Below are 24,509 nucleotides of genomic sequence, written 5' to 3' on the forward strand. Positions count from 1 at the left end.
CAGCAGTTCACGGTTCAACCGATTCAATCGACCGATCCGAACCGGTTTTCAGAACCTTGGAAATAACTCAGTAATTTGTGTGGAATCTTTAACATTTTGACTTGCAATTAGAAATATCATCACAGAAAAAATAATGATATGTTTATGTTTTTTTTCTTAGATAAACTAAATAGAAAATCTATAAAAATATCAATCCATATATAAGTAGGAATCAGCAAATAAATGTACAATATATTTGAAAAAGCTTGAGATTCAACTTTCTTACGTGCAATAAAATCCATCCACACTCCTACGTTTATGCGAGGCCAATAACAATATATAGATAACATATCTGAAATTTTTTTTTTATTATACTTTGGCACTTGAAATCCATAGATAACATATCAAATTTGATCTTATTGGATTAGATCATATTGATTTAATTTAAAATTTCTAAAAATACTATTAAACAAATCAAAACTAAATCAAATCTTCTAATAAACCCTAACAACAAAACAAACTAAAATAGAGGCTACATAAATTTAAAAATAATTGCTAAATTTGTATTTTTTATTGAACTTAAAAAATATTGTTCGGTCTCTTGTTATCCTGACTTAACCCAATAAACCTTATGAGTGCTGTCATTTTAGCATCACTATTTTTTAGATAAATTTTTGGACTCCTTAATATCCAAGACTAACGTGATATAATTTTTCTAGTATTCAGATCTTTAAATTTGACAAAATTATCATTCTACCTCATAACTTTAAATTATCAAAAATACCCTCTTAAACAGATATCATTTTGTTTCAACTAAAAAATTTGATTCTCATCGAACCAATGTTTGTCATTAACTATAACTATTAGTTTTAACTCTAAACTTAACAAAAAATTTGATATTTTTTTTTAAATCAATTTAGTTGTTTACTTTACTCAATTTGGGTGTTTTCTTTCAACTTTGATGGCTTGACCGGTGCACTCCAAAGGGTTATCTTTTGGATGAATTTCAGAGGACAAAAACATGTTTTTCTGTAACCTCAGATTCAGCGGTAGAAGATGCCAATATGCTGCTCTAGTTTCTTTTTATGATGATCGGTGGGTTCCAGAGCTTTGGTTTTTCTGTTTTCCTTTCAAATATCTTTTCAATAGACGAACTATAAATTAAAGAGAGTAATGGTAATTATTTATCTTAATTATTTAATTATAGTTTTTGTTAACTTGTATCTTAAAACATAGATTAAATATACCATTAAAAATTATTAAAAAATTTCTATTATTATACTTTTAAAGTATGGTCTTAGGAATTAGACATAAGTTAATTAGATTTTTTAATTATATACATAGTCATAACAGATAATTTCAAACTTAAAATACAATAAAATATAATAATATTAGAGAGATAATAATTTAAAATTATTTTAATAAATTTAGTATTTATAATTTTATTATGTAATTTTGTGCTATTTTAAATTAATTTTTATTATCTTCTAAATATTTTTATAAAAATACCATTAACAAAATATTTTATGCAAAAGAATAATTCACACATGGAGGTTAACAAAATTAAATAAACCATATATATGACAAATTTAATTTCATTTGGGATAATCCATATCATAGTGTGATATAATCTCCGTTACTCAGTACAGTAGATGCGTAATAACATGAACACTATACTAAACCTTCGAAAAAAAAAAACCCAGCTAATATTATATATGGGGAGTGACTGCGATTCAAGCAATAAACTCCCTTATTTTATTTGAAAGCATCATAATATAACTTCAATAGAAACACATAACAGTGTTTCCAAATAAACACAAATAAAGAGTAGACTATAACTCTTGCTCTAATAGCATAATTATTGTTTCTCGATTCATCATCACCGTCCGAATTTTCTTCACTTGATGCTGAAAAAAAAATATTGATAAAATTAGTTTCAGACATATAGACTATAAACACATTCAATAAAAATAATTATTGAATCTAATAGAATGATCACTCTTTTACATATAATACAAGTTTATAAGACAATATCATTTTTTTCACACCATTTTTATTGATAAAATTAACAAAGTTAATAAAAAATACATATAATACAATTTTACAAGTTTTTAATGTTTCATTGGGTTTCAAACAATATTATTTCGAATAAAATAGAACTTTATTGTGAATTAAAAAAAAAACATAGAAATGAGCAATTTGTAACAATAATTAAGCATGAGGTTACCTAGAACAGTTGATAGAGGTGCTAATCTTATAGGGAATGCTAACACCACATTTGCCAGGGAGAGAGGCAGCATTGTTAGGGTTAATTTGGCTGCCAAGACTAGCCGCGGCCGATTTCAAGCAGTTACAAACTGCTTGACGGTCAGAGGTGGTCTTGGCAGTGCCATTGATGTTCTGGATGCCACTACAACATGGTCCGGAAACAGTTCCTCCGCTTTTGAGGTAACCAAAGCATGGAGCTATACTCTTTGTGACAAAGGAACATTGGATGGCAGCTTTGGCGATGGGTGCACCCACTATAGCCATGCACAACATGAGAACCACACATGGTGCTAGCTTAGCCATTTTTCAAAGGGAAGTGTCACTAATTGAAGGGTTTTGGATTTATGTGTAGTGATGAATGCAAATGTATGCAATATTGCTTGGTGGAAAATGGTGTGAGGCTGTGGTGTTATATAGTGATTTTAAAAGTTTAATTGGGTCTTTATATACTCTTTATATATTTTTTTTGGTAATGGAGTTTTTATATTGCGTTTAACTTTATAAATAGATTTTTTATATTAAAAAATATTAAAATTAACAACATATTCTTTTTAAAAAAAATGTTGCAAATATCTATTAAAATTTTAATTGTAGGTATTTTCAATTTACGAAAAAATATTCTGTTAATTATGATATTTTTTATATTGACAATGACTTAATTACAAAATTAAAAGTATTGTAAAGACATAATTGAGAGGGAGAAAAATATAAGACTCTAATTATAAATTTAGTAAAATTATAGAGACTAACAAACTGAACATACTAACAAACGATTTTAAACAGTAGATTACTTTTTTTTTTAACCGAAACCCATTTATTATTGAAAAATAATATTATTATGTATCTATCTGACTAATCTAATTCAGTGTATATGGATCCCAAATGAAATTTTTAGGCATTCAAACAACTTTTTTTTTTCAAAATTTGAAGTTGATAGATATTCTTTATCTTATTTAAATCTGAATTCTAAAGTTTGAATCGTCCAATAAAAAAAATTTAATTATATAAGTGTTAAATCTAGCTATAGTGTGATGTTTTTATTATTTTTTAATTTATTATTTTCTTTGGCATATTTTTTATATATAATTAATTCAAAGTTATATTTATGTATAGATGATTCAGTAACTACAAATTAAAATCTTATTAATATATCAAACTAATTCGTATTATTATATATAGCTAAATATAGATATTTAATTCTGCTTTTGTTCTCAAACAATTGTATGTTTGGGCAAATAGTTATTCATATACTGAAAAACCAATGTATCTAAGTATCAATTAATGTTTTGGGTATCTCGAGAGACTTGAGATTTGGGTTTTACATGCTTTCTTCAATGTGCTTGGATTGGGACCATAGAATACAGTTACAATACAACAATCCAAATACATTCCGCAGGTCATCATGCCTCTGCTCTGCGTTATTTTCAACCCTAAACTCTAGTTTGGACTTTATTTATGTCTCTTTAAAGCTACGTACCGAATCCAATTTTCTATATATAATAAAGTTAGATGATTAATAAATATTATTATTTTAGTCAATATTTAATTTAAAATATATAATTTATATTTATATTTATATTTATTACAGTTTATATATAAAAATTAAAATAATTTATATTTTATATTTTTTAAAAATTAGATATATAAATTATTAAAATTTAATTATTGAAAGTAATTTCACATTTGTACCAACTAAATACAGGCCAAAATTAATAAAAAAATGCTATCCCTCAAAATTTTCTGTTTTATTAATATCCCAATACTCTTCCTCCTCTACATTTTATCTCTTTAATTTTTCGACATAAATAGGTAATGTTAAGGGTATATTTCTACTCTCAAAAATACGTTGGATCTAATAAAATAGTTCCTTAATTAAACAAAATGAATTTATAATTTTGAAATATAAAAAATTTGATAAAACATACTAAATGTCAATTTTTTTTATCGTTTCTATTGCCGCTGATGTCACTGTCAACATGACACAGAGAAAAATAGATAATGGAATTCGAATTTCTCATCCTTATTTAAACAAATGAGCTAATTATTCCACAAACTCAAGTTGTGTATTGTGTTTCGTTTTAGTCATGGGTTATGTATTCTATTAAATATTAGTAATAACAATTAACAAGGCGTTATTTGTTTGATATGTGTGAATTTATGGAATTAAAGAGCAAGTGGGAGTACATATTCCTCATCTAGCGCCCGACGCTCTGCTAGAATTTTACTATGCTGCCTCCATGGTTACACATTTCTTTGTCTTTTCTTCGTCAAACTCTTTTCCATCTTCTTCTACTTTCTTTTCTTAATTTCTTTTCCACTTAGCTCCCTAATTTTCGTTTTATCTCCCAATTCATTCCTCTTTTAATTCATTCCATTTTCTAATTCACTCATTCTATATATCTTATGTCTCTTTGGAATCATTGAATAATAATTTTGATTTTCTCTACACCATGAGCAATAAATCAGAGACTCAGAACCCTCATATAATTGCTATGACGGTGGAGGGTGTCAGCCTTCAAGTGGCACCCAAAGAAATATGAAACTGCTCTCGTGGAATTGTCGGGGTTTGGGGAGACCCTTGATCCACAATCTTAAAGGGATTTGCAAATCCTACTCCCCCGATGTTGGTTTTATCTGTGAAACAAAAAATCAATCTCGACAAGTTGAAGGAAAACTAAGATCTTGTGGTTTCAAGGAATGGTTTATTGTAGATCCGGATGGATTATCAGGGGGTTTGGCAATGGCATGGAGGGATGGTTGCACTGTTCAGATTTTACAGCATGCACTACCAAAAAGAAGGGGTTTAGCCACGGAAAAATCCGTGGCTAAACTCCAAAAAAACTGTGGCAATTATGCTTTTGCAACAAATGAACATCCGTAGCTAGGGAGGGCGACGCGTTTTTAGTTAGCCACGCTTTTTACTCCAATAGCCACGGTTTTAACACCCGTGGAGACATTTGGTTAGCCACAACTTTAGCACGTTTAGACACACTCTTTTCCATGGCAAAATAAAATATTTACCTGTGACAAAATTGATCAGGCCGGGCTTTTTTGCCATACTTTTTTCCGTGGCTAACGATAGAAGTTAAATTAAAAAAAAATATCATAATAAAAATGCTCTTTAATATAAAATTACATCATATAATATTAAAAAAATTAATCACATTCCTATACATATTATTCATAGTATAAAAATATAAAATTAACAAATACTTAGTATTGAAAAGCAAATATCCTAGATTAATGGATTTAATGTTAAAAAAATATTCAAATAAAACTATTACAAAATAAATATCAAACTTTGCTAAAATGATACACATCTTGAAAGTATCAAAATAATGAATTTATCAAGCTCTCCATTTCTTGTTACACAGACAATCCACATACAAAAATATTTTCGGGTAAATAGTAAAAAATACGCATAACTTCGGCCACTAAATTATACACCACTGAATTATACACCCTGTCGATACTCCAGTTGCTTTGTGTACTTCAATAAAATCTGTTAAGCAAAATAGAGATCAAGAATTAAGCTAAAAAATTAATAGGTCATGATTTGACTCCTTCGAAGATGATAAAAAATTAAGGTACAATACTTACTTTTCGGATGTAATTTGCAGCTGCTTTGTGGCCTTCAATTGTCAGTTGCATAACATCTTTCAAAATGCCAATTGGTGATTTAGAATCTATCTACAACCAGTAACAAAAGAAAGAATGCATGTTGGAATTAAAAAAAAAAAAGAGTCTAAAATTAACTTTCATTGTTGACTAAAAGAAATATAAAAAACAAAATGATGTCATGAAAATCTTCTTCGCGATTCGGGTTTATAGATAGAATTCTGATTCCACCGATTTTGCTTGCTTCTTCGGCGACTCAAACTGACGGTACTCGAACTGCAAATCATGGTCATGCTCTTTCACAGAACGTCCGGTGTGATCATACCTAGAACCTAAACAGGAACGTCTTGAGCGAATTGCTCTGAAGGTTAGCTGAATTGATCTGAGTGCAGCAGTTAAGAAATTACGATCGGGAGAAACGGAAGAAAATGTTATTAACGAAAGGGTTGACTGCATGTTATCAAACTTGAATTAATTGCAGGAGCTAACAAATAGGGATTTTGGAAATAGTGGAAGGAAGTTATTGTTAAGACTGGATGAGTGGGCTACTTAATAAAAGTTGCGCTTAACATTGCCGCTCAAAATTTCATTCATCCTATTATAGATGTTAATTTGAATTTTGTTTAGTGAACTAACTATAACTTTTTAATTTAGAGTAAAATTTAATTTTAATAAAAAAATATCAAATTGTAAAATTTACAACTTTAAATTATATTAAAAAATTTTACATATTAATTAGAATTTAAAATTTTTACTCGTTGAATTTAAAAAAAATGGCATCAGTAAAAATTAAAATAAATAAACTTAAAACTTAAGAATTTGATACCTTTAAATTGAAGAAAAAAAATTTTATACATAATTAAAAAATGAACTCCGATAAAAATAATTTTAATTTATTTTTTAAATTAAATTAATAAAATATAGGTATAAAACTAATATTCTGAATTTTAAAAGTTAAAATTCTGTTTATTAATGTTGCCATAAATTAAGAGTGAGTAATTAAATAATGAATAATTAAATTAGTTATTATTTTAATAAAATCATAGTTAGTATTTTTTACTTTCTAAAATTAGTTAGAACTATTTTATCAAAGATAAATATGTACTCTTTTTATAAGTACTTTTTTTATAATTTTAACATTTATTTTTAATTGAATCATTTTATTCTATCACCAAAATCTCTAAATAATGCATATGGTAAAATTGGACACTGAAACTGCATTTGACCAAAAAGAACACGCACAAAAAATGTAACAACTAAAATATAAATATTGAAATTGTATATATATAATTTAGTCTTTTTGGTTACATTACAATCTGATTTAGTAACAAGTAATGAATAATACAACCACGTTAAAAAACTACAGTTAAATCAAAAAGAAAAAATTAATCAAATCAGCGCATAGCTAATACTAAGTAAAAAAATACATGATTCAGAGATATGGCCAAATTCAAGGATCATACGAAGGGAGAAAATTATACATCATCAACAATATCTAAAGTCAAACCATTAGCATACTTTATTAATTTTTCATGGCAGCACTCAAAAGGGGGAGAAGAATTCAACAATTGAAGAATTGAAAAAGCCTGCACATGATAAATCGAATTTACCTTTAAGTTACGGTTTAAATTTTAAAAAAGTAAAAACTGCATAAAAATATTTTGAGAGGGATGGAGGACAAAACCAAATTAAACGCGGAATTTAAAAGTGAAAATCGTTCGATTTTGTCACGATAATCATTGAGTCTGTGGTCATTGAGAGAACTCATCTCAAGTTAGCCACGAACAAACAAAATCGTCGAAAAATTTCACAAAATTTGGCCACAGAAATACAAGACGTTGCAAGTGATTACCACGATCATATAAATTTGCCACTCTTTTTAGTTCGTGAGTATCTTCCCGTTGGTAATGTCCGTATTTCTGGTAGTGATGGTAGATTTTTCATTGCGGCATCAGTTCTGACAGCTGGTTCTAATGATCCCTATGGTGTTCTAGGTGTTTATCTCAATTCAAATGATCAATATAGAATGGCTCAATTTGCTGAATTAACTTCAGTCACCCAACAATTCGATGGTAAGGTTGTGTTAATGGGGAATTTTAATGTCATTTCTAATCAATTGGAGAAAGAAGGTGGGGGTGCTAAATCTCCTTCTTCTATTGAAACCTTTAATAGTTTCATTGATGATAATTCCCTGATTGATATTGGTATGGTCGGAAGACCATTCACTTGGTCAAATAGACGGAGGGGTGATGAGTTGATACAGGAAAGACTGGACCGATTCCTGGTAGGAGTTGATTGGCAGCAACTCTATCCCAATGCAACAGTTCTTAGACTGTCAGAATCAGGCTTGGATCATGCCCCTCTTCTCCTAGACTCTAATCCGAGAACTGAGAGATCTAAACGCCGATTCAAATTCCAAGAAAGATGGTGTTCCGATGATGAAATAAGGCAGATTGTTAGAGAGGTTTGGCATGAACAGATTGATGGTTCAGCCATGTATATCCTAGCTCAAAAAATAAAGCGTTGTCGGCATAAGATTGTCAGATGGCAGCAAGAACACAGATCTAATTCGAAGGTGGAGATTGATTTACTACAGTCGGAATTAGAGGAACTTCGTTTAGCAGGAATTCATGGAGGCGACATCATTTCAGAAATAGAGGACAAACTTGAAAAAGCATTACAAAATGAGGAATCTTATTGGAAAGATAAGTCTAGAGTCAAATGGCTCAAATCTGGTGATCAGAATACAGCTTTCTTCCATCAGAAATTTAGAAATCGAACCCGAAGGAATAGAATTTGGCAACTAACTGGCAGTGATGGTGAAGTGGCTACTTCAAATGCTGGTATTGCTTCTGTGACTGAATCTTATTTCAAGGACATCTTTTCCTCCACTTGTCATGAGAACCCTGAACCTCTGTTTATTGATTTTGAACCTAAGGTTACAACTCACATGAACCATAGGCTTCAAAGACCAATGACTATGGAGGAAGTGAAACGCGCAACATTTAGCATTCATCCTCAAAGTGCTCCAGGAGATGATGGTATGACAGCAAAATTTGTTCAAAGCTTTTGGAACATACTTAGTGGTGATGTGTTTCGAGCAGTTAAGAGCTTCTTTTCTGGGGGCAGAATCTTAAAGGGTTTTAACCACACTCAGATCTGTCTTATTCCCAAGATTTCTGATGCTAAAGATATGACTCAGGTAAGACCAATAAGCCTATCTTCAGTCTTTTACAAGATTATCTCCAAAGTATTTGTACATAGGCTTCAGGGTATGATGAATAGACTAATTAGCCCTACGTAGAGTGCTTTTATTAAAGGCAGATTAATCTCTGATAATATCCTAATTGCTCATGAGTGTATGCATTACTTGAAGAACAAAAAAAGGGGTCTCGAAAATAAAATGGCGCTAAAATTAGATATGAGTAAGGCATATGATAGGGTGGAATGGCACTTTCTTTGGTTTATATTGGAGAAGTTTGGTTTTGACTCCCGATGGATCATGTGGATTCGAGAATTAGTGACAACTGTTTCTTATTCTGTTATTGTGGAAGGACAACCTTATGGTTTCTTCAAACCAAATAGAGGTATTCGACAAGGAGATCCTCTATCCCCCTATCTTTTTCTTTTTTGTGCAGAAGGTCTCTCCTTCTTGCTACACAAGGCAGAACAAAACAGACTAATTCAGGGTCTTCAGATACATAGGCGATGTCCCAAGGTCAACCACCTCCTGTTTGCTGATAATTCCATTTTATTCTGTAAGGCTAATCCTAAAGCATGTTCAAATATCCTGCATTTATTGAATTCTTATGAAAGCATCAGTGGCCAGAGGGTAAATCTTAATAAATCTGCTGTATTCTTTAGCCACAATACTCCGTCCACTACTCGTACACTACTAGCTAACTCTATGAATATTAATCATATTGGGGCTCAGGATAAATACCTTGGTTTGTCTTCTATAGTCTCTAAATCAAAAAAGGCTTCTTTTAAAATACAGGCCAAAATAATTTCACATTAGTACCAACTAAATACAGGCCAAAATTCATAAAAAAATACTATCTCTCAAAATTTTCTGTTCTATTAATATCCCAATACTCTTCCTCCTCTACATGTTATCTCTTTAATTTTTCGACATAAATAGGTAATATTAAGGGTATATTTCTACTCTCAAAAAAATGTTGGATATAATAAAAACAAAATAAATTTATAATTTTGAAATATAAAAATATTTTATAAAACATACTAAATGACAATTTTTTTTATCGTTTCTATTGCCGTTGATGTCACTATCAACATGAGACAGAAAAATAGATAATGGAATTCGAATGAAAAATAGGTAATGGAATTTAAATTTCTGACATTTGTTTAAGTAAATAAATGAGCAATTTTTTTTTTTTGTTTTCTAGGATATTTCCCAATTCGATAAGTCAAGGACTAATCTATCACAAATCTGAGCTCCATTTAAAAGTCTGTCGTTGGTTAATGAGTTGCTGCATGCACTTGACCAACCCAAATTGGTTTAATAAATGAGCTAATTATTCTACAAATTCAAGTTGTTTTTTTTTTTTCACGGTATCCCCCAATTCGACAAGTCAAGGACTAATCCATCACAAATTTGAGTTCTATTTAAAAGTCTGTCGCTGGTTAATGAGTTGCAGGATGCACTTGACCAACCCAAGTTGGTTTAATAAATGAGCTAATTATTCTACAAATTCAAGTTATGTATTCTATTGTTTTTTTTTTAGTCATGGGTTATGTATTCTATTAAATATTAGTAATAACAAGGCGGCTTTTGGTTTTGCTAAACTCAAAGCCCAATTTCTAATGACGGATAATTTTAAATACATATACAAAAACGAATCAAAGCCCAAAGTGAAGATAAATCCCATCCTAACACTTACAGGAATCTGGAGGATGACAAATAATTGTTGAATCCTTCGGTCTAAAGAATAATGTTATGAAGTGTTCAAAAATTAAGTCCACTAACATTACTTTTGTTTTTGGTCATGCACTGCAGACCCAACTCTATATGAACTTATGAAAATGACTTCCACTTGACCAAAAAAAGAAAAGAAAATGAAAATGACTTAATCTGTTGGAGCAGAAATTAAAAAAAAAATTAAGATTAAAATTAAAAAAAATTACAATAAACTTGCTCCCCACAAAAAAAAAAGTTGGATTTTAAAAATTAAAGTTTTAATAATTTTTTAAAAAAATAATTTTTTTAATTTTATAATAAAAAAAGTTTTAGAATAAGAAATAATTTTTGGTGAAAACAAGACATGTTAGACTTTATTTTAACAAACCAAACCTATAATATATTTAACTGGCCTAAATCTAACTTATAGTTTATTATAAACTTTATTTTAAATATTAAGTCTGCTCTATTATTAAATTTGACTTGGCCTGATAAAAAGTCTAATATATATATAAATTTTTTATTAAAATAAAAATAAAAAATATTTTAAAATTAATTTTCTTTTAAAAAATATTTATATACAATATACTAAATGATTCTTATGATAATATCTAAATTTTTAAAGTATTTAAAATTTGGATAAAGTATATTTTTTGTTCCTGAAGTTTGACAAAAATTTTTAAAATATCCCTAAGTTTTATTTTGTTTCAATTTTGTCCCAAAAAATTTTTATTTGCATCAAATATACCATCGACGGCTAAATTTTCAAAAAATTTAAGATTAATCCAACAATAATGTATGAAAATTATAATTGATTTGCTTGTGTTGAGGGTTGTTCTTATAAAATTGTTGTTAAATTATTTTTAAATTTTTTAAAAAAATTAGCCGTCAGGGGTATATTTGATACAAATCGAAAATTTTTTGGACAAAATTGAAACAAAATAAAACTTAGAGGTATTTTTAAAACTTTTATCAAACTATAAGGACAAAAAATATACTTTACCCTTAAAATTATTTTAATTATAAAAAATTATTTTTATATTTATTTATATTTTAACAGGTTCAGACAAACCTGACAAGCCTATTAAACTATTTTTTCAATCTGAACTTAACCTATAAATAAAATTAGATTTTTAAATCAACATAGCATAAAACTATTTTATAATAAGACAGGTCAGACCAGACCGAATGCAGATCAAATTGCATATTCTTAATAAGCCGTCTAACTTATTTTTAACAAGCCAAACCTATAATATATTTAACTGGCCTAAATCTAACTTATAGTTTAGTATAAACTTTATTTTAAATATTAAATCTGCTCTATTATTAAATTTGACTTGGCCTGATAAAAAGTCTAATATATATATATATATAATTTTTTTATTAAAATAAAAATAAAAATATTTTAAAATTAATTTTTTTTAAAAAATATTTATATACAATATATTAAATTCAATTCTTATGATAATATCTAAATTTTTAAAGTATTTAAAATTTGGGTAAAGTATATTTTTTATTCCTGAAGTTTGACAAAAATTTTAAAAATATTCCTAAATTTTATTTTGTTTTAATTTTGTCCCAAAAGATTTTTATTTGCATCAAATATACCATCGACGGCTAAATTTTAAAAAAATTTAAGATCAATCCAACAATAATGCATGAAAATTATACTTGATTTGCTTGTGTTGAGGGTTGTTCTTATGAAATTGTTGTTAAATTAGTTTTAAATTTTTTAAAAAATTAGCCGTCAGGGGTATATTATTTGATGCAAATCGAAAACTTTTGGGACAAAATTGAAACAAAATAAAACTTAGAGGTATTTTTAAAACTTTTATCAAACTACAAGGATAAAAAGTATACTTTACCCTTAAAATTATTTTAATTATAAAAAATTATTTTTATATTTATTTATATTTTAACAGGTTCAGACAAACTTGACAGGCCTATTAAACTATTTTTCTAGTTTGAACTTAACCTATAAATAAAATTAGGTTTTTGAATCAATCTAGCATAAAACTATTTTATAATAAGACAGGTCAGACCAGATCAAATGCAGGTCAGATTGCATATTCTTGACAAGCCGTTTAACTTATTTTCGCCCCTAGAAACTTATTTTCGCCTCTAGAAACAGCTGAGGGCCTGAGACTTAGTTGGAATGGCATGTCATGTGTCTCTTAATGTATGAGAGTATGTAGTGTGACTCTGTGAGTGTATTATGGTGTTATAATATTTAGAATTGAAAATTGTTCAATCAATTTAAAAAATAATAAAGTGTTAAGTTACCATAGAAAATTTTCAATCACTAAGAAGATTTTAAAAAAGTAAGAGAATATAAGATAAAAAAAATACTACATTCAATTTAAAATCTTAAAATGTCAATTTAATAAATCTTTCATCTTATAATTTTTTTATTTTTTTTATGTAAGGTTAATTTCATACATTTGTCACATTTATAATATTGACAGAAAGAGGAACGAGCTCATGTAACAAGAGAAGTTATCTCAGGTTGAAAATTAGCATTGAATGAATGAAGTTTTAAAACAGTTTTGCAGTCCATATAATAAAAAAATGAGGGTAAACGATGACCAGTTGTAAGTGATTTGCTCAAATGTTATGATCCAATCAATTTAGGTTAGTTGGTTTAATTGATAGATTATTAGCGTTGTTAAATAAATTTAAAAATTTAAATTTTGTTTTTTATATGCAATAACTTATAACCCAATAATAAAATTTTAAATGAAGTTTTGATTTATATTAAATTAGTCTGGCACACTTAGCTTCTTTGAGTTCTTTCCACCTAGAAATGAACTCCGGAAAAAACTGGAGATTAACATTGACTTTTTGCCCGATGAATACACGATGATTTATTTCTAGTAGACTTAATTAAAAAAAAAATTAAGAAAAGAAGTAGGAAAAACAACAACAAGCTGGCTAGGTATCACGACAAGTATATTGTTGGGAAGATTTCTTTAATCATCACAATAATAAATATTAAATATAGAAAGAGAAAGGTTCCAAAGAAAAATCGACGAAATAATAATTAACTTAATCTTAAAAGATGAGATATTTTTTAAATTCATCTATAAATTTTTTCTATCAAATTAATTTTTAAAAAATGATAAATTAATTATATTTATTTTTAAGTCACTCGAATTAATAATTTTTTTTAACAGTTGATAATGTAAAATATTAATTAATAATAACATGATACTTGATATGCTTAATTAGATATTGATTATATATATGTTTATAAAAATATATTAATTTAGTCTATTTTTTTAATTACATAAACCATATTTCCAATATGATCTCACTATCGATAGATTTTCATAAATATATTTGATCAACTAGATATATTATGCGTCATGTATACTTTCAGTTAGCAGTTAGCATTTTACATTATTAATCGTTGACAAAAATTGTTAGTGGTGTGACGGAAGAACAAATACGATTAATTTATAATTTTTAAAAAATCAATTTAATTAAAAAAAATCTTTTAAAAATGAATTTAAAAAATGTTCTATTTTTTAAAAAAATAATTTAAATATTAGCCCAAAAATGGACGATGCAAAAACATAATAAAATATCAACACCCGCACTACCTTCATTGTTTTATATCCTTGTAGGGTATTGGTCATTGCCCTCCAAATAAATGTCGTAAGTGATTCTTAATATTTTGTCATTTAAAATTTAAGTCTTTAATAAGTCTTTAAATTTAATAATATATTATTTTAATTTTTTAATTAATTATGTCTCTTATTTTTAAAAATTCATTATTATTTGTTATTTATATACTATGAAGCATGCATAGTGCCACAATTTCAGGATCTACTCGTTAAAATATCCTTATGGCAACAAAATAAAATACATACCAAACTTAACAACTAAACTAACTATGTCTTTATACGTGACATATTGGAATTCAAAGGCCAACATCTAAAATTAAGTTCAAAATTTGTTAGTTGTGTTTGTTTAATTAGTTTTTTCGTTCCAGTTTCGTGCAGGCACGCACGCACGCAGCAGAATGTGCTGAATTCATTGTACAATTGGTACAACAATATTATTATGTAGTCAAGGCTAAGCATCATCATGTATATAAATAGGTGACACATCTAAAGACCTTAACCAAGAATCACAAACTCTATCATTGCTAGTTGTCAAAGAAGAGTTCCATTAACATACATGGCTGCAAGTATGACAACACTTTCTTGCTTCAAACTAAGAATATGTTTGTCGTTTTGTCTTGTAGGGTTAACACTAGCACAGTTACAACCTAGTACCTTCTATGACAATCGGTGTCCTAAAGCCCTTGTTACCATCAAAGCAGCAGTCAATCTTGCTGTCTTGAAGGAGCGTAGAATGGCTGCATCCTTGCTCCGTCTTCATTTCCATGATTGCTTTGTTCAAGTGAGTTATATATAAATATCGAAAACGTAATTATTCGTGTGTCTTCTTCTATCAGTTTAAATTTTCACAAGAAGTAATTTTATAACGTGATATTAAAATTTTTATAACTCAAAAAGTTCAGAGTTTAATTTTGTTGACTTCTAAAAAAAGAATTTTAATACAAGACAAATAAAAAAAATAAAACTTCTACAAAAATTTATGTGTTTACTTCTATTAATTTAAACTTTAAAATAAATTAATTTCATGACATTTTTTATTATTTATTTTAAAATTAAATGTATGAATAAATTTATTAATAAAATTTAATAAATTTAATTTTAATACATTGATAGTATAAAATATTTTATATAATTATTAACGAGATACATGTCTTTAGATAATTTTTTATATAATAAATTTAAAAATTAATTATTTTTACTAATATATTAATATGCGAATAATTATTATTGTAAAATTATTTTATATTAACAATGCATGAAATTTAAATTTAAAAGATTTTCATGTATATAGTAATCTGAGGCTAATTAAAAGATAATAATAATGTTATAGGGATGTGATGCTTCAGTGTTGCTAGATGACACAGCAAATTTCACTGGTGAGCGATCTGCTTTACCGAATAGAAGCTCTCTGAGGGGTTTCAATGTTATAGAGAACATTAAATCCGCACTTGAGTTTATTTGTCCTGGAGTTGTTTCTTGTGCTGACATTCTCGCCGTTGCTGCAAGAGATTCAGTTGTTGCCGTAAGTATCTACATTATTTTTGTTGCTTAATAATATATAAATATTAATTAATTTTTACTTTATATATATATATAGTTGGGTGGAACTTGGTGGGACGTGAACTTGGGGAGAAGAGACTCAAGAACTGCAAGTCTAACAGATGCTAATAACGACTTACCTGCTCCTTTTTTGGACCTTGGTAACATTATCACTGCTTTTAGTAACAAGGGTTTCACAGTTCAAGATATGGTTGCCTTATCAGGTAACTCAATCTTTGCTTCGCATGTTATTTTTCGGTAAATAAATGTTAGAGAGACAAAAAAAAATTTAAATTTTTTTATAGCAATAATTAATAAATATTAAATAAGATAAATTTGAGTAGTTTTAATTTTTAACTGATTTTTTTGTTTCTCAAATATTATTGTTATTATTTATTATCAGGGATTATAATTTTTTTTCTGAAATAAAAAACACTTGATCTCAACATTAATTTTTTAAAATAAAATATTTACGATTTTAATTAGTTTCACAATTACTAAAATTACATTACATACGTTTAATTAATGAAATGGCCGGACAATTTAACATGCCTATATATATAATGAAAATAAAATAAAAATTAGATTATTATTTGTATTATTTTTTAATTTGTATACACCTCTTCAAAAATACTATTTGTAAATACATGTATCTTCATGTATTTTTTTATTAGTTTAAATTTTTGAAAAAAATTATTTTATGATAAAATTAACCACTATATTTATATAAATATATGTGTTATTTTATTAATTTTTAATGTATATTTTATATTCTAATATGTATGATTAATTTAGTAACTAGGGTTGTGTGCAAAAAAGAAGTTAATAAATTAATATAAAGTCAATAAAAACATATAATATTTCTCTTATTTTTCAGGTGCTCACACAATAGGGAAAGCACGTTGTACAAATTTCAGATCAAGGATTTACAACGAAACCAACATAGATCCCTCTTTTGCGAAATCCATGCAAGAAATTTGTCCAATTTCAGGTGGTGGCAACAACTTAGCGTCTTTGGATGTTAGCACTACAATTGATCAATTTGACAACAGATATTTCACAGATTTAGTGAATAAAAAGGGTCTTTTGCATTCGGACCAAGTACTCTTTAATAACGGTTCCACAGATTCACAAGTTCAAAATTATGTGAACAATCCAACTCTCTTCCAAACTGATTTTGCTAAGGCAATGGTTAAGATGGGACAACTTAGCCCACTAATTTCACCCAATGGTGAGATTAGAAAGCAATGTAGTAGAGTCAATTGAGTTATTACTTAACAAAATCAGCAATCAATTTTTAAACAAAACTCATCAGATCTGTAATGAAATAGTCTTTTGTTTGTCGAGTTAAAAGATAACGTGAGAATTTAAAAAAAAAAAAATTGGTGTTTTGAAATTAAATAAATTATTTTTGTGGGTGTATAAATATTTGTATGTCTTTTAAGTATGTTCAATATATGTTTTAAAAATATTTGCAACCACTATTATCTTTATTTTATGATATCTAAAATTAACTTAGATAAAATTTTAAGAATTATATTAGTGGTTGTAAATATTTGAGGTTGATTATTGTTATTGATGTATACCTTGTGAAGTATTAAATAATTATGAGACGAATATTATTTACCGTTACATGTCTGTATTTTTATAATTTGATTGAGTAAAAAATTATATTTGTCTTGTGATTGTCCTTGTTATTACATACCTATTATGAATTGTTCTAGAGACTAGAGTAGTTACAGGCTTTATAGCGTGAATAAAATAATAAACCATTTCTCAGTTATTAATTACCTTGGTCAACTAGCAAGGATACAATATAGTTCAATGCTGTGGTAATATTATAATAGAAAGTAATACTAAGGAGTTAATTTTTTTATAGTTAACATCAGTTAATTTTTTAAAAATTAAATTTGTTTATCTTATATTCTAGATTTTATTATATTATAAATCTTAATTTTAAATTATAAATTTTAAAATAAACTTAATTAATATTAACTAACTATACATTTATATATGAATTAATGTATAGTTAGTTAATATTAATTAAGTTTATTTTAAAATTTATAATTTAAAATTAAGAATATATATATATATATATATATATATATATATATATATATATATATATATATAAAGGTGACAAGATCGTATGTCCTAACTGGCTTATACTGTTCTTTAACAAATTATAAGCATAACCATAATATTTTAATTTGACGCAGTAATTTTTTTGACTTGTTCTGAATTTCTGATAGGGGAATGGGAGAGTTACCTTGTCACGTCTCTTATATTTTCATGTTTTAAAATCCAGTTATTAACTTATTGTGTACTCGAAATTTAAAACATGCTTTGTTTTAGTATATAAAATAAAATAATACTAAAAAATTAAAAATTTCAATTAATATTAGCTAATTTTTTAAAATTATTTTATTTATCTTAAATTTTAGACTCTAATTCATAAATTTTTACCTTTATATTTTGAATTATAAATTTTAAAATCCTAAACTTAAAAAAAAATTAATTAACATTGATCAACTAAAAATTAATTTTCTATATTTTTTTAAAAAATATTTAGATCTAAAGTAAATTTTAATTTTATGAGACCAAAACTAAAATTGATAATGTTTTCATAGAAAAATACCTTATCCATGCCAAATAAATAAATTCTTCTCATTACTCTTGTACATAAAACCCAAATTTATACATAATATCATTATTTTTTTTATTTATTGTGGTTGACTTTACCCTAATTAACAACTCCGAACCCATAGACCTGATCAACCAAGGACGAATACTTTTCCAGATTTCTCACACGTGATCAATTCTAGCAAGTTAAATGCTAATTACCTAGTTAAGTAATACGCATGAAGAAAATTTCTTCAGGCGAAATGGTCATTTCCATGGCCAAGTCCATCAATAATCACTAGGATTACAATTGCCTTTTTATAAATACTTTGAACTAATTAACTCTAGCAACCCAACTAAATTCTCATCGTAACCTCAATTGTCTCTAGCTATCATAAGTTTAATCTACCTAAATATATTCACTACTGATTAATCATCGGTTATAGTATAATATATTGTATTAATTAAATGGATTTATTGCGTGGTAATTTCTTTGTTTTTCTCCAAGCTATGATGTTTGCAGCTCTTGCTACAACATCTTTGTCATCAGCATCATTATTATCACCAAATTACTATGGTCATTCATGCCCTCAGGCTTTGAGCACCATAAGAAGAGTGGTGGAGAATGCTGTTCAAAGAGAGCCACGTATGGGTGCTTCTTTGTTACGCTTGCACTTCCATGATTGCTTTGTTAATGTAAGGTTTTTGGCCTCTTTCTGTTTTTTTTTTATCCGTTTAAACTTTTGACAAAAATAATTTCATAACATAAGATCTAAAATTTAATCTTTGTTGTCCTCCAAAAACAAAAATATAAAATATAAAAAAATACCTTAAAAAAAAAATCTTACTTGAGGTCTCAATGAATACTAGATTGATCATCAACACTTGCTTCTTTTAAATAAGTCTCCCTTAAATTGAATTTTGTGAATAACAAAAATTGTTAGATTATATTTAGGTCAAGCAATAAAAAGAGTTATTTATTCAAAAGATTATAGAGGAGGATAATTTGATGTAAAAAAATTATATAAATTTTATCCTTAAAATTTTTTCACTTTATTTCTACTCACCAACCAAATATACCCTGCTTAACATATATTATTGTTTTGGATAAGTAATTAAATTAGGAACATTAATCATCATATTTTCTATAATCTATCATAGAATGAATATGAGTTTTGCATTTTCTATTCGCGCATGCATTCATATATCTGAATTTCTGTTGACATGTATGATTTCAGGGTTGTGATGGTTCAATTCTTCTAGACCCCACATCCACCATTGATAGTGAAAAAAATGCATCTTCTAATAAAAACTCTGTTCGAGGATTTGAAGTGGTGGACGAAATAAAGGAGGCAGTGGACAAAGCTTGTGGAAAACCAGTTGTTTCTTGCGCTGACATCTTAGCCGTTGCTGCTAGAGATTCTGTTGTTGCGGTAATATACATTTTTGTGCAGTCCTATATATAAATATTATTTATTTTTGCTAATAATAATTTATATTCATATTTACAAAAATTTTGTACATAAAAAATATATAATTTGTATTTATATTTATCAAAATTTTTATACATAAATTAATACAATTTGTATTCATATTTTTTAGTATTTACACACACATAAATTAATAAAATTTATTTATTAAAAATAATTTAATATTTATGCTAGTTAAATAATAATAAAATTATTAAAAATTACTAATCACAAAAATTTCTCTACTATTTTATACTACAGAAAATAAAACTCTTCAAATTTTAATAAAATAAATTCCACAGTATATAGATTGTGTCTCACTAAAAAATTTTATTACTAAAATTTAAATCTAATAAAAAAATATTCCATAAATAAATTTAATAAAATATATATATGAACAAATCTTACGTATATAATTAGTTCATTTATCTACTTAAATAAATATTAATTGTTCAACTTTTTTTGTATATATATATTTTAAATAAAACTTAAATCCACAACAAATTAATTATTAACTTATTGGATATTGAAAGACACGGTGTGAGAAAAAAATTTAATCGGAAATAACGATAACATAAAAAAAACATAACTTTGATGATGATAGCATGGCTTTTTTTTTTTTTTCATAAAAAAGAATATGACTTTTTATTTTTAGACCTATATAATATAAATAAATTAAAGTATAGATATTAGTAACAATTATGATGTGCTTGCAAAACTTACAGTTAGGAGGACCAAGATGGAAGGTGAGACTTGGTAGAAGAGACTCAACCACAGCAAGCCTTGATGATGCAAACAACAACCTTCCAGCACCATTTTTTAGCATCTCTCAACTCATTTCAAACTTCAAGAACCATGGCCTAAATGAGAAAGACCTTGTGGTTCTCTCCGGTGCCCACACCATCGGTTTTGCACGTTGTTTTTTCTTCAAGGACCATATCTACAACGATACCAACATCAACCCTAAATTTGCAAAGAAGCTCAAGTACATTTGCCCTAGAAAGGGTGGAAACCCTGATATTCTTGCCCCATTGGACACCGCCTCGGCCGCGAGGTTTGACGCCGCCTACTATGGTGACTTGGTTCACAAGAAAGGGGTTTTGCATTCTGATCAAGAATTGTTAAATAGTGACTCCACGGATGGATTGGTCAAGAAATATAGCTATGATGCTGAAGGATTTTATAAGGACTTTGCTAAATCTATGGTTAAGATGGGAAATATAAAGCCACTCACTGGGAATCATGGTGAAATTCGATTGAATTGTAGGAAAGTGAATCAATATCATTAAGAAAGTATATATAGCATTACATATCAGGTTACTATGTAATGTAAGTAGGATTAATATTATTTTTTTAGATATATTTTAAATGGTTAAAACCAGGGACGGATGTATGTATATGAGTGTGGGGATAATCGCCCCATAGATTTAAAATTTTTTTTAGTAGTATATGAACAATAATATTTATTTGTTCTTATTAAATTGTTAAATTTGACCCATAATAATTTTTTACTTAATTTTTGGTATTTTATAGTCAATTTAAAAATTTCATATTAGATATCATTAGAATTAGATATCATTAGAATGATCAATTCTCAATTTAAATAAAATTTGTGTTTTTCTTATAAATTAACTCGAAAAAGTGTTATTTATCTTTTTTTTATATTAGTTTTAATTTTTTCTATAATTATATTAATTGAAATAATTTTTTCATCTATGAATTTCAATAAAAATTAACTTCTAATTGTATAAGAAGTAAATTTTAAATAAGTATTTACTTATATATATAAAAAAAAATACTACACATCTAAATCTTTTTATGAACTAAGTTTAACCAACTTAAACAATAAAATTTAAAATAATATTAGTTATAACTGATTTTTGTTGTCTTAGACAAATTTGATTGGACTTGCATTGGTTAACAAAAAAATATGAATATGTAGCATTATCCTACATAAAAAGATAGATATTTATAAGGGTAAAGTATATTTTTTGTTCCTAAAGTTTGACAAAAGTTTTAAAAATACCCCTAAGTTTTATTTTGTTTCAATTTTGTTCCAAAAATTTTCAATTTGCATCAAATATACCCTCGGTGGCTAAATTTTCAAAAAATTTAAGACCAATATAACAATAATGCATGAAAATTATGCTTGATTTGCTTGTGTTGAGGGGTTGTTCTTATGAAATTATTGTTAAATTGATCTTAAACTTTTTGAAAAATTAGCCGTCAGGGATATATTTGATGCAAATCGAAAACTTTTGGGACAAAATTGAAACAAAATAAAATTTAGGAATATTTTTGAAACTTTTGTCAAATTTTAAGGATAAAAAATATACTTTATCCTATTTATAAATAATTATTTTAATGTTTTAATTTGTAAAATTAGATATTATAAAAACTAATCATGTTATATTTACATAGAAAATAACTACATGTGTAATGTGTATATATATTGAAATAAAAAATACATATTAAAAATAAATTAAACAATACATATATTTATATACAAATATATAATGATTAATAAATAATTTGATAACCAATTTTTATATACACATAATATTTTTATTATAACATTTTATATATATATATATATATATTTCGTGCACTATCAAAATTTTCTAGATGCTCACTGTTAAAACCCTCTAAAAAGAGAAAAGTTAAAGCTAAGAGCGAGTTCTTAAAAATTTATATTCAATATAGTGGATGATCTAATGTACAATTATCGCATAATAGTTAAATGATTAGTTAAATGATTTTGGCAAAGAACGAAGGAGGTGTTGGGCAAACCGTGGGAAGCTCTCGACTATCGGAGAGATTTCGGGAAAGAATCAAGTGAGATAACATAAGATAAGAAGATACTACATCCAACTCAAAATCTTAAGGTGTTAAGTTAATGGGTCTCTCATCTTATAAACTCCTCACTCTTTCTTGCTTTCTTTGATGTGGGACTAACTTTAACACTTCTCACACTTGTAACATTAACAATCTCCATCAACTCCCCCTCTTTCTAGCTCCTCCGCCACGAGTATTCGTCCATCACACCGTCGCAAAACACCACGGGACACGCTGCCCGGACCACCCTTTGTCGGGAAGACTTTCGATGCATACTCCTTAAAACCAGACCGATTAAACCATCGGCTCTGATACCACTTGTTGGGCAAACCATGGGGAGCTCTCGACCATCGGAGAGACTTCGGGGAGGAATCAAGTGAGATAACATAAGATGAGAAGACACCACATCCAACTCAAAACCTTAAGGTGTTAAGTTAATGGGTCTCTCATCTTATAAACTCCTCACTCTTCCTAGATTTCTTTGATGTGGGACTAACTTTAATACTTCTCACACTTGCAACATTAACAGGAGGTAGGTTAAGGTTTGGTTTGGTAAAGCTTTTTGAAGAGGTGATTATATTTTTTAAAAGTTTAAATTCTTTATTTTGTGTTTAGTAGATTAAAAAGATCATGTGTTTACTCTTATAGCTTTTAAAAGATCGAGGTACTTTTGAAAGCACCTAAGATAGAGCTTTTTAAAGTTGGCTTGTATTTTTTAAAATTTAAAAATTTAATATAACCTCATATGTTAACTAATTTTTAAATTTAATACTTACATTTATGTCTATTATAATATTTTTAAATTTTAAAAGTTATTTCACCAAACGCAATTGATGTTACTTTTTTTTTATCGAAAATATAGAGACTCGAACCCGCAACCTCTTAATTGAGTATGAGGAAACTATGCTATTTGAGTTATTGATATTACTTATGTTTATTAAAAGATTTTTTTTATTTGATTTACTAAATATAAATATTACAACTTTTAAAAAATTATTTTTTAAAAGTTAATTTTTATAAATTATTTTTAAAAAATAAAAATTTTACCAGACTAAGCAGAGGACTCGAAAATGTAAAGTCGCATGCTGGCTGAAGAGGAAAACCAACATATGTCATACAAGAAGATAGATACTTCATTTTGGAGATGTATAAGTTTGTAATAGCCCAACTTATATGCTTGTGTTTTGGAATTTTGAGCATCAGAATTTTGTTCTTTATAAAATGACAGAAATTATTCAACCAATTAAAACTAAGGTTGCGAGAACCGAACCGGCCAATGAACCGATCAAGTAACTGGTTTAATGGTTCAATAGTCCAACCGAGGTTCAACCGGAGTTGAATCAGTTAAGTTAAAATATAACATAAAATTATTAAAAATTCAAAGTGGCATATATTGCGAGATAAGGTGAAGAGCAATTAAAGCATCGTATGAGTTAATATTGGTGGAAGCTTGGTTCTTTCATCTAAGTTTCTCAATCTTCATGTATATATAATACATTAGCAACTTTTAAGCTTGGTCAAACAATATCAGTTCCAGATATAACAGAAGAAAATCATCCGTTATAGGCTACCTAAATTTGAGGCCCAAAATTTTAGTATGGTGCAGGGAGAAAAACAAATCAGTATAGTTTTCAA

The 24,509-nt window shown here is 27.3% G+C and overlaps 3 protein-coding genes across 3 annotated transcripts; 2 read left to right on the top strand and 1 right to left on the bottom strand.

Moving 5' to 3' along the window:
• Positions 1 to 1,558: 1,558 nt before the first annotated feature.
• Positions 1,559 to 2,655, bottom strand: LOC107628504 (non-specific lipid-transfer protein 1). Its single transcript, XM_016331149.3, has 2 exons — positions 2,207 to 2,655; positions 1,559 to 1,886 (listed from the first exon to the last, which is right to left on the bottom strand). The coding sequence occupies exons 1-2, from the start codon at positions 2,548 to 2,550 to the stop codon at positions 1,877 to 1,879; spliced, it is 354 nt and encodes a 117-aa protein (XP_016186635.1). The 5' UTR covers positions 2,551 to 2,655; the 3' UTR covers positions 1,559 to 1,876.
• Positions 2,656 to 14,914: 12,259 nt separating this feature from the next.
• LOC107628505 (cationic peroxidase 1-like) lies at positions 14,915 to 17,214 on the top strand. The gene is made up of 4 exons (XM_016331150.3): positions 14,915 to 15,190; positions 15,740 to 15,931; positions 16,007 to 16,172; positions 16,826 to 17,214. Exons 1-4 carry the CDS (start codon positions 14,966 to 14,968, stop codon positions 17,212 to 17,214), a joined length of 972 nt encoding a protein of 323 aa, XP_016186636.1. The 5' UTR covers positions 14,915 to 14,965.
• Positions 17,215 to 19,038: 1,824 nt separating this feature from the next.
• LOC107628506 (peroxidase P7-like) lies at positions 19,039 to 21,328 on the top strand. Its single transcript, XM_016331151.3, has 3 exons — positions 19,039 to 19,266; positions 19,809 to 20,003; positions 20,765 to 21,328. The coding sequence occupies exons 1-3, from the start codon at positions 19,039 to 19,041 to the stop codon at positions 21,326 to 21,328; spliced, it is 987 nt and encodes a 328-aa protein (XP_016186637.1).
• The last annotated feature ends 3,181 nt before the right edge of the window (positions 21,329 to 24,509 follow it).

This window comes from Arachis ipaensis, chromosome B2, assembly GCF_059453495.1.
Source record: "Arachis ipaensis isolate K30076 ecotype BB chromosome B2, ASM5945349v1, whole genome shotgun sequence".
Classification (NCBI taxonomy): Eukaryota; Viridiplantae; Streptophyta; class Magnoliopsida; order Fabales; family Fabaceae; genus Arachis; species Arachis ipaensis.